General features: G+C 46.1%; 1 protein-coding gene across 1 annotated transcript in view; it reads right to left on the bottom strand.

Annotated features, from left to right (window-relative positions):
- LOC110520846 (nuclear pore membrane glycoprotein 210) overlaps positions 1–11,851 on the bottom strand; it is a 65,666-nt gene that overhangs the window by 53,087 nt on the left and 728 nt on the right. The window contains exons 2-13 of the mRNA XM_021598276.3: positions 11,560–11,729; positions 11,347–11,478; positions 10,507–10,585; positions 6,676–6,826; positions 6,358–6,490; positions 4,381–4,524; positions 4,162–4,230; positions 3,963–4,069; positions 3,262–3,402; positions 3,039–3,176; positions 2,759–2,914; positions 713–944 (exon numbers count right to left, since the gene is read on the bottom strand). Coding sequence (XP_021453951.3) covers positions 713–944; positions 2,759–2,914; positions 3,039–3,176; positions 3,262–3,402; positions 3,963–4,069; positions 4,162–4,230; positions 4,381–4,524; positions 6,358–6,490; positions 6,676–6,826; positions 10,507–10,585; positions 11,347–11,478; positions 11,560–11,729 — 1,652 coding nt within the window. The remainder of the gene's footprint in view (positions 1–712; positions 945–2,758; positions 2,915–3,038; positions 3,177–3,261; positions 3,403–3,962; positions 4,070–4,161; positions 4,231–4,380; positions 4,525–6,357; positions 6,491–6,675; positions 6,827–10,506; positions 10,586–11,346; positions 11,479–11,559; positions 11,730–11,851) is intronic.

Below are 11,851 nucleotides of genomic sequence, written 5' to 3'. Positions count from 1 at the left end.
GTCGGACTGTCTCTCTGTCGGACTGTCTCTCTCAGTCGGACTGTCGCGCTCTGTCTGACTGTCGCGCTCTGTCTGACTGTCGCGCTCTGTCTGACTGTCGCGCTCTGTCTGACTGTCGCGCTCTGTCTGACTGTCGCGCTCTGTCTGACTGTCGCGCTCTGTCTGTCTCGCGCTCTGTCTGTCTCGCGCTCTGTCTGTCTTGGTCTCTGTCGCTCTGTGTCTTTCTCTCTGTCTGTGTGTCTTTCTGTATGTCTCTCTGGCCTGCAGTGAATCAGGTGTCCACTCCTCCAGGTCCTCTACTCAATAAGGAGAGAGAGGACCTGACCCACATCAGCACACCGTTAAGAGCACTGAGATTCCATCTCAATAATTAAAACATACACACTTAATCACAGGAAGAGTGATATTGATCGGCTAATATCCAGTAAAACGAATTAAACTTACAAATGACTTCTGTGTTTCTCCTCTGTGTGTGTTTATAAGAGTGTGTGTGTTGTAAACTGTGTGTGTTTACAAGAGTGTGTGTGCATGCATGCGTGCTGGTGTGTGTGTATGTGACAGTGTATGTGACAGTATTTCTGCTTTCACAGCTTACCTTAGCTACGCACATAGAGAGCAGAGCCACACTGTGTGTGTGTGTGTGTGTGTGTGTGTGTGTGTGTGTGTGTGTGTGTGTGTGTGTGTGTGTGTGTGTGTGTGTGTGTGTGTGTACCTGGTAGAGGGGTGAATACCCCCTGTGGTGACGTGGTGACGTGGAGGTTGATGAGAGAGCAGTCTGTCACCTCCAGCAGGGTCTGGGGGCCAGAGCTTCCCTGGGGAGGGTCCTGGGCCTGCGTCTCCTCCTGGACCCCCCAGACAGCCAGTGGAAGGGTGATGGTCTCTCCCACCCTACAGTCAGCTCTCTGAGCCAGGACATCCACACCAGCTGGCCTCAACACGTACACCTAGAGAGAGCGAAAGAGAGAGAGACAGAGAAAGAGAGAGAGAGAGAGAGAGAGAGAGAGAGAGAGAGAGAGAGAGAGAGAAAGACAGGGAGAGAGAGAGAGGGAGAGAGAGAGAGAGAGAGAGAGAGAGAGAGAGAGAGAGAGTGAAAGACAGGGAGAAAGAGAAAAAGAGAGAGAGCGAAAGACAGAGAGAAAGAGAGAGAGAGAGAGAGATAAAGACAGAGACTCTAACCACTTCTGGGAAATTTGGAAAACACTAAACAAACAACAACAAGAAGAATTATCTATCCAAAATGGAGATGTATGGGTAAACCACTTCTCCAATCTTTTTGGCTCTATAACAAAGAATAAAGAGCAAAAACATATACATGATAAAATACAAATCTTAGAATCAACTATTAAAGACTACCAGAACCCACTGGATTCTCCAATTACCTTGACTGAGCTACAGGACAAAATAAAAACCCTCCAACCCAAAAAGGCATGTGGTGTTGATGGTATCCTCAATGAAATGATAAAATATACAGACAACAAATTCCAATTGGCTATACTAAACCTCTTTAATATCATCCTTAGCTCTGGGAGACAAATTTGACTCCAATAACTACCGTGGGATATGCTTCAACGGCAACCTTGGGAAAATCCTCTGCATTATCATTAACAGCAGACTTGCACATTTTCTCAATGAAAACAATGTACTGAGCAAATGTCAAATTGGCTTTATACCAAATGACCTTTTCACCAAATTACCGTACAACAGACCATGTATTCACCCTGCACACCCTAATTGACAAACAAACAAACCAAAACAAAGGCAAAGCGTTCTCATGCTTTGTTGATTTCAAAAATTTCAATTTGGCATGAGGGTCTGCTATACAAATTGATGGAAAGTGGTGTTGGGGGTAAAACATACAACATTATAAAATCCATGTACACAAACAAGTGTGCGGTTAAAATTGGCAAAAAACACACATTTCTTCACACAGGGCCGTGGGGTGAGACAGGGATGCAGCTTAAGCCCCACCCTCTTCAACATATATATCAACGAATTGGCGCGGGCACTAGAAAAGTCTGCAGCACCCGGCCTCACCCTACTAGAATCTGAAGTCAAATGTCTACTGTTTGCTGATGATCTGGTGCTTCTGTCACCAACCAAGGAGGGCCTACAGCAGCACCTAGATCTTATGCACAGATTCTGTCAGACCTGGGCCCTGACAGACCTGGGCCCTGACAGTAAATCTTAGTAAGACCAAAATAATGGTGTTCCAAAAAAGGTCCAGTCGCCAGGACCACAAATACAAATTACCGTACAACAGACCATGTATTCACAAATGTCTGCTGTTTGCCTTTAACCATTTGTACATTGTTAAAACACTGTATGTATATATAATATGACATTCGTAATGTCTTTATTATATTGAAACTTCTGTATGTGTAATGTTTACTGTTAATTTTTATTGTTTATTTCACTTTTGTATATTATCTACCTCACTTCCCATGCCAATAAAGCCCCTTGAATTGAATTCAAAGAGAGAGAGAGAGAGAGAGAGAGAGAGAGAGAGAGAGAGAGAGAGAGAGAGAGAGAGAGAGAGAGAGAGAGAGAGAGAGAGAGAGACAGAGACAGAGAAAGAGGGAGAGGGAGAGAGACAGAGAGGTGAGGAGATGAGAGGGAGTTACTGTTACTATAGTGTGTACTGTGAGATAAGAGTGTGTTATTCCCATCGATTGGATAAACCTGTCCAATCCTCAGATCTACTCAAGTCTATCTGTGTAGGTACAAGAAGTTGATTTGGGATTGTGTGTGTGTGTGTCACCTGTCCAGTAGCGGTGTGTAGAGGGTTGCGTGTGTCTGATGCCTGGATATCCACTTGGCCCCTTCTCTTTCCCGCCATGACTTCCCCTTTTATTGTCACCACGGCAACATCACTGTCACTCACCGACCAGCTCACAGCACCACTTCCACCCTCTACCTGGACACACACATAAAGACCATGTAATGAGTACAGATAAACACACACTTAAACATATACAGACTTACAGTAGTCAAACACACGTCTCTCTTTCTGTCACTCTCACAAACGCACACACACCCACCTGCAAGTGGTGCTGATAGAGCTGTCCCTCAGGTTGCCAAGGAAACACTAGTAGGCGGGGCTGCAGGGTGAGGGGCTCGTAGATCTCGACTTCTTGCTCTGCTCTGATTGGTGGTATCAGGGGCAACGCTCGGCCATCCTTGAGAGAGAGACAACCATGGTAATGATATTGTCATCACCCATGTCAAGGTGCCATGACGTTTGACAGAGGTGTGTGTGTGTACCTCAGTGAGCACAGTGAACAGTGCAGCTCGTATAGTAGTGTGCCCAGCCCCTTGTGTTTCCAGTACATGGTAGGAACTGTTAGAGGAAGTCTCCAGGACATAGAACAGCCAATCAGAGAAGTCCACAGTCATCACCACATTCTACCAGAGGGAGAGAGGTGTTAGAGAGGAGGGGAGAGGGGATAGAGAGGAGAGGGGATAGAGAGGAGGGGGATAGAGAGGGGTTAGAGAGGAGGGGAGAGGGGTTAGAGAGGAGGGGGAGAGAGAGGGGTTAGAGAGGGGGGAGGGGGAGAGAGGGGTTAGAGAGGGGGGAGGGGGAGAGAGGGGTTAGAGAGGGGGGAGGGGGAGAGAGGGGATATAGAGGAGGGGGAGAGAGAGTGGTTGGAGAGGAGGGGGAAAGAGGGGCGTAAGAGAGGAGGGGTAGAGAGGGGTTAGAGAGGAGGGGAGAGGGGATAGAGAGGAGGGGGAGAGAGAGGGGTTAGAGAGGAGGGGGAGAGAGAGGGGTTAGAAAAGAGGGGGAGAGAGGGGTTAGAGAGGAGGGGGAGAGAGAGGGGTTAGAAAAGAGGGGGAGAGAGGGGTTAGAGAAGGGGGGGAGAGAGAGGGGTGTTAGGTTCAGTTAAGCCTCCTGTCCCTGACATAGAGTAGGCTTTAGACGTCTAGTGTAAGGGAGGGTAACTCTCATAGTTGTCATGGTAACGTACCTGTGCCAGGTGTGCTGTGTGACCCTCCTGGTCGTGAACTCGTACAGTCACCTGGTACTGACGACCACTCTCCAACACCCACCTGTCCTCCTCCTCCACACCTAGCGCTACACACACACACACCACACACACACACACACACACAGTCATGGCTTGCCATAGTACGACAACAGACATGTTGATAGCTGGGCTCACTCACTCAGGTAACTTGGCTCCACCACAAACACAGAACAGCGAGGCAGGTGGGAAGCAGAGTTTTCTGGTAGGCCTGGGTACAGGGAATGCTGAGGAAAACCACACCTGTAGGACTACACTACCCACAACCCCAGAAACCACACCTTACAGGACGACATCAATGCTAAACTACAGGAATAACTTTAAAGTGGTTAGGTAAGGTAGTCCCATGGTGGAAGGACACTGGGGTGTGTGATGGACAGCGTGGTGCGGCCTAGCCCTCGGGCGGTGACGGTCCCTGTGTCCTGGTCCACAGTGATGACATCATCATCGTTATTTGGGTCTCTCTCTACAGACAACTCATACTCTCCCTCACCCAGCAGCACATCTATAGGAGACAGAGAAGAGAACACTGTGGTGCATCATCGGCTGCTCTACAGCTCTAATAAGTACAAAGAGGACTGAGCACTTGATGTTTTCTGTCTCCAATATATTTGTCTGAGCTTTGATGTTCCTTCATTCTTCTTCCTCTGGATCTTAGAAAAACACAAAGGGAGCCTAACTAGACCTATAAAGCTCCCTAAAGGCTCTGTAAAGACCTGACAGACTACACTACTGTCTACATTAGGGACTCACATAAAGGCTCTGTAAAGATCTGACAGACTACACTACTGTCTACATTAGGGACACACATAAAGGCTCTGTAAAGATCTGACAGACTACACTACTGTCTACATTAGGGACACACATAAAGGCTCTGTAAAGACCTGACAGACTACACTACTGTCTACATTATGGACACACATAAAGGCTCTGTAAAGATCTGACAGACTACACTACTGTCTACATTAGGGACACACATAAAGGCTCTGTAAAGATCTGACAGACTACACTACTGTCTACATTAGATCTGACAGACTACACTACTGTCTACATTAGGGACTCACCTAAAGGCTCTGTAAAGATCTGACAGACTACACTACTGTCTACATTAGATCTGACAGACTACACTACTGTCTACATTAGGGACTCACCTAAAGGCTCTGTAAAGATCTGACAGACTACACTACTGTCTACATTAGGGACTCACCTAAAGGCTCTGTAAAGATCTGACAGACTACACTACTGTCTACATTAGATCTGACAGACTACACTACTGTCTACATTAGGGACACACCTAAAGGCTCTGTAAAGATCTGACAGACTACACTACTGTCTACATTAGATCTGACAGACTACACTACTGTCTACATTAGATCTGACAGACTACACTACTGTCTACATTAGATCTGACAGACTACACTACTGTCTACATTAGGGACACACCTAAAGGCTCTGTAAAGATCTGACAGACTACACTACTGTCTACATTAGATCTGACAGACTACACTACTGTCTACATTAGATCTGACAGACTACACTACTGTCTACATTAGATCTGACAGACTACACTACTGTCTACATTAGGGACTCACCTAAAGGCTCTGTAAAGATCTGACAGACTACACTACTGTCTACATTAGGGACTCACCTAAAGGCTCTGTAAAGATCTGACAGACTACACTACTGTCTACATTAGGGACACACATAAAGGCTCTGTAAAGACCTGACAGACTACACTACTGTCTACATTAGGGACTCACCTAAAGGCTCTGTAAAGACCTGACAGACTACACTACTGTCTACATTAGATCTGACAGACTACACTACTGTCTACATTAGGGACTCACCTAAAGGCTCTGTAAAGATCTGACAGACTACACTACTGTCTACATTAGGGACACACATAAAGGCTCTGTAAAGATCTGACAGACTACACTACTGTCTACATTAGGGACTCACCTAAAGGCTCTGTAAAGATCTGACAGACTACACTACTGTCTACATTAGGGACTCACCTAAAGGCTCTGTAAAGATCTGACAGACTACACTACTGTCTACATTAGATCTGACAGACTACACTACTGTCTACATTAGATCTGACAGACTACACTACTGTCTACATTAGATCTGACAGACTACACTACTGTCTACATTAGGGACTCACCTAAAGGCTCTGTAAAGATCTGACAGACTACACTACTGTCTACATTAGATCTGACAGACTACACTACTGTCTACATTAGATCTGACAGACTACACTACTGTCTACATTAGGGACTCACCTAAAGGCTCTGTAAAGATCTGACAGACTACACTACTGTCTACATTAGGGACTCACCCGTTTCTGTGTCATGCACGCTTTTCCAGACTCTGAAGGAGAGGGTGGAGCCTAGCAGCAGGTAGGCATCATGGGAGGGGCTAAGGTAGAGTCTGTCTGTCACGGTCAGGCTCACAGAGGCCGGCTCTACCCACTAAGTAACACACAGGGGACAGGTAAAAACCAGCACAAACTATTCTTACACAAACTAATCCATCGATCTTCATCCATAATCTATCACCCCATCCACTCATCCATCATTCCAGGTGCTTCCATCAATGTATTTATCCTTCGAAGCCAATGCATCAATCCCTTCATCCATCCCTCCATCCTCCTTACCTTGTAGTCTGGGTGCGAGAGGCAGGCCGTGACCCGTACCACCCCACTACGGACCCCCTCCAGCAACACACTGTCCCCTTTCTGACCTGCTTCCTCCAGGGACAGGATGTGATGGGGCGGGGAGTAGCCCGCCTCTGAGAAACGCACAAACCTACACAACATACAGTATATATAGTGCATTCAGAAAGTATTCAGACCCCTTGACTTTTTCCACATTTTGTTACGTGACAGCCCTATTCTAAAATTGATTAAATCATTTTTTCCCCTCATCAATCTATACACATCCAATAATGACAGAGCAAAAACAGGTTTTTAGAATTTTTTGGTAATTTATTACAAATAAAATCTGAAATATCACATTTACATAAGTATTCAGACCCTTTACTCAGTTGTTGAAGCCCCTTTGGCAGCGATTACAGCCTCAAGTCTTCTTGAGTATGACGCTACAAGCTTGTCACACCTGTATTTGGGGAGTTTCTCCCATTCTTCTCTGCAGATCCTCTCAAGCTCTGTCAGGTTGGATGGGGAACGTCACTGCACAGCTATTTTCAGGTCTCTCCAGAGATGTTCGATCTGGTTCAAGTCCGGGCTCTGGCTGGGTCACTCAAAGACATTTAAAGACTTGTCCCAAAGCCACTTGTGCGTTGTCTTGGCTGTGTGCTTAGAGTCGTCCTGTTGGAAGGTGAACCTTTGCCCCAGTCTGAGGTCCTGAGCTCTCTGGAGCAGGTTTTCATCAAGTTCTCGCTGTACTTTGCTCCATTAATCTTTCCCACGATCTTGACTAGTCTCCCAGTCCCTGCTGCTGAAAAATATCCACACAGCATGATGTGCCACCACCATGCTTTACCGTAGGGATGGTGCCAGGTTTCCTCCAGACGTGACACTTGGCATTCAGACCAAACAGTTCAATCTTGGTTTCATCAGACTAGATAATCTTGTTTCTCATGGTCTGAGAGTCCTTTAGGTGCCTTTTGGCAAATTCCAAGTGGCCTGTCATGTGCCTTTTACTGAAGAGTGGCCTCCGTCTGGCCACTCAATCATAAAGTCCTGATTGGTAGAGTGCTGCAGAGATTGTTGTCCTTCTGGAAGGTGTTCCCATCTCCACAGAGGAACAATGGAGCTCTGTCAGAGTGACCATCGGGTTCTTGGTCACCTTCTCCCCCGATTGCTGTTTGGCCGGGCGGCCAGCTCTAGGAAGTCTTGGTGGTTCCAAACTTCTTCCATTCCATTTAAGAAGGCCACTGTATTCTTGGGGATATTCAAAATGCTATAGACATTTTTTGGTACCCTTCCCCAGATCTGTGCCGAGACACAATCCTGTCTTGGAGCTCTACGGACAATTCTTTTGACCTCATGGCTTGGTTTTTGCTCTAACATGCACTGTCAACTGTGAGACCTTATATTGACAGGTGTGTGCCAATCAATTGAATTTACCACAGATGGAAACATCTCAAGGATGATCAATGGAAACAGGGTGTGAAGGCTTATTTAAATAAGGTATTTATTTACAGTGCCTTGCGAAAGTATTCGGCCCCCTTGAACTTTGCGACCTTTTGCCACATTTCAGGCTTCAAACATAAAGATATAAAACTGTATTTTTTTGTGAAGAATCGGACACAATCATGAAGTGGAACGACATTTATTGGATATTTCAAACTTTTTTAACAAATCAAAAACTGAAAAATTGGGCGTGCAAAATTATTCAGCCCCTTTACTTTCAGTGCAGCAAACTCTCTCCAGAAGTTCAGTGAGGATCTCTGAATGATCCAATGTTGACCTAAATGACTAATGATGATAAATACAATCCACCTGTGTGTAATCAAGTCTCCGTATAAATGCACCTGCACTGTGATAGTCTCAGAGGTCCGTTAAAAGCGCAGAGAGCATCATGAAGAACAAGGAACACACCAGGCAGGTCCGAGATACTGTTGTGAAGAAGTTTAAAGCCGGATTTGGATACAAAAAGATTTCCCAAGCTTTAAACATCCCAAGGAGCACTGTGCAAGCGATAATATTGAAATGGAAGGAGTATCAGACCACTGCAAATCTACCAAGACCTGGCCGTCCCTCTAAACTTTCAGCTCATACAAGGAGAAGACTGATCAGAGATGCAGCCAAGAGGCCCATGATCACTCTGGATGAACTGCAGAGATCTACAGCTGAGGTGGGAGACTCTGTCCATAGGACAACAATCAGTTGTATATTGCACAAATCTGGCCTTTATGGAAGAGTGGCAAGAAGAAAGCCATTTCTTAAAGATATCCATAAAAAGTGTTGTTTAAAGTTTGCCACAAGCCACCTGGGAGACACACCAAACATGTGGAAGAAGGTGCTCTGGTCAGATGAAACCAAAATTGAACTTTTTGGCAACAATGCAAAACGTTATGTTTGGCGTAAAAGCAACACAGCTCATCACCCTGAACACACCATCCCCACTGTCAAACATGGTGGTGGCTGCATCATGGTTTGGGCCTGCTTGTCTTCAGCAGGGACAGGGAAGATGGTTAAAATTGATGGGAAGATGGATGGAGCCAAATACAGGACCATTCTGGAAGAAAACCTGATGGAGTCTGCAAAAGACCTGAGACTGGGACGGAGATTTGTCTTCCAACAAGACAATGATCCAAAACATAAAGCAAAATCTTCAATGGAATGGTTCAAAAATAAACATATCCAGGTGTTAGAATGGCCAAGTCAAAGTCCAGACCTGAATCCAATCGAGAATCTGTGGAAAGAACTGAAAACTGCTGTTCACAAATGCTCTCCATCCAACCTCACTGAGCTCGAGCTGTTTTGCAAGGAGGAATGGGAAAAAAATTCAGTCTCTCGATGTGCAAAACTGATAGAGACATACCCCAAGCGACTTACAGCTGTAATCGCAGCAAAAGGTGGCGCTACAAAGTATTAACTTAAGGGGGCTGAATAATTTTGCACGCCCAATTTTTCAGTTTTTGATTTGTTAAAAAAGTTTGAAATATCCAATAAATGTCGTTCCACTTCATGATTGTGTCCCACTTGTTGTTGATTCTTCACAAAAAAATACAGTTTTATATCTTTATGTTTGAAGCCTGAAATGTGGCAAAAGGTCGCAAAGTTCAAGGGGGCCGAATACTTTCGCAAGGCACTGTATTTTATTTTAATTCTAAAAAACAGTTTTTTGTTGTTTTAAAGATGTATTTATTTTTTACCCCTTTTTCTCCCCAATTTCGTGGTATCCAATTGTTTAGTAGCTACTATCTTGTCTCATTGCTACAACTCCCGTACGGGCTCGGGAGAGACTAAGGTTGAAAGTCATGCGTCCTCCGATACACAACCCAACCAAGCCGCACTGCTTCTTAACACAGCGCCATCCAACCCGGAAGCCAGCCGCACCAATGTGCACCGTGCACCTGGCAACCTTGGTTAGCGCGCACTGCGCCCGGCCCGCCACAGGAGTCGCTGGTGCGCGATGAGACAAGGATTTCCCTACCGGCCAAACCCTCCCTAACCCGGACGACGCTAGGCCAATTGTGCGTCGCCCCACGGACGGTTACGACAGAGCCAGGGTCTCTGGTGGCACAACTGGCGCTACAGTACAGCGCCCTTAAACCCTGCGCCACCCGGGAGGCCTAACCTGTTTTTGTTTTGACATTATGGGGTATTGTGTGTAGAATGATGAGGAACATTTTTATTTAATCAATTTTAGAAAAAGGGTGTAACGTAACAAAATGTGGAAAAAGTCAAGGGGTCTGAATACTTTCTGAATGCGCTGTACATAACATTTTCAGTTGACTGTGTTTCTTTCACCTTCCTTTGCCATTATATCCCTCTTTCTCCATCCCTCTGTCTCACCTAACAATCTCTGCTGTCTCTGAGTCCTTTACTAGCCTCCACTCAAACTGTAGACCTGCCAGACTACTGAATGTGTTGCCTGAGAGAGAGAGAGAGAGAGAGAGATGATAATGACATCCTCAGGCAGAGAGACTCCTGGTGCCAGAAGGGAGTAGTAAACACACAGATCCAGGTTCTTTAGCATGACAGACAGACAGACAGACAGACAGACAGACAGACAGACAGACAGACAGACAGAGTCAGTCAGTCTCAGTCAGTCAGTCAGTCTGTCTGCCTGCCTGCAGGGACTAGCCTCAGGTTAGTTAGCCTTGAGTCTAACACCTGCTGTCTTTTTCCTCCGAGCTACCCTGGGCTATTGGATGGCTATACAATCTGAACACTGTGACCTGGATGAGTTTCTAAGCCAAGAGAATAAAGAGGAAAAGGGACCTTCTGGGGCTGGATGTGGATAATAGACAAAAGGTGATAGACAGGTTCGTTTTGAACTAGGCCTGGCAGCCGAAAACTGTCGACAATAAACCAAAGTTTCCTTTTAACCCTTTGGGTTTGAGTTGTTCCCTCTGTGAGCCTGTGGTACATTTGGATGGTTTGAGTTGTTCCCTCTGTGAGCCTGTGGTACATTTGGATGGTTTGAGTTGTTCCCTCTGTGAGCCTGTGGTACATTTGGATGTGTGAGGCATTTAAGCTCAGCTCTCGAAGGAACATCAGTGGGCCCATGCTCAGTGCTCATTCTTATGGAGGGATGAAAGGAAGAACAACACCGTGTCTACATATTGACAGCCTTTAGCCCTCAGAGTTAAATGTGTGGGGTGGGTGATATGTCAATGACAAGGCAAGTACCTCCTGAGTCCAGTGCCATGACGGAGAGCACGAGGGGTGGGTCCTCGGTGAACAGTTGACGCGTCGTCGTGACAACCTGAATCTGCTTGATCTGGTCAACAATGACATCACAGCGCAGGGTATGGCCAGTCACTGAAAGATGATGAGGGCTGTTTAGTTACACCCTCCACACCTCCCTCTCTCCTTTCTGCTACACACACACACTTCCCTCACCAGAGTCCTGTCCCCGTATGATGCTGGCCCCTCGGTTAGTGTCCAGTGGAGCGGACTGAGGCCGGGCGGACACTAGAACATGCTGGCTACAGGCTGATGGATGGAGGATGGAGGGAGGGATGGAAGGAGAGAGGGGCCAAACAACGACTGCCTGGGGTTGGGAGGACACCCTGAAAATATCACACAGATAACTAAGTGGCGTTCTGTCCACACCCACTTGGCATTATGTCTAATATTTAAGTTGATACATCTTCTGCTTTTTCAGCACCACCACATCAACTTGACAATCTGA

This window comes from Oncorhynchus mykiss, chromosome 3, assembly GCF_057628025.1.
Source record: "Oncorhynchus mykiss isolate SJ-2025 chromosome 3, ASM5762802v1, whole genome shotgun sequence".
NCBI classification, from domain to species: domain Eukaryota; kingdom Metazoa; phylum Chordata; class Actinopteri; order Salmoniformes; family Salmonidae; genus Oncorhynchus; species Oncorhynchus mykiss.
The sequence above is the reverse complement of the archived record's forward strand: the minus strand, read 5'-3'. Positions and strand labels throughout refer to the sequence as shown.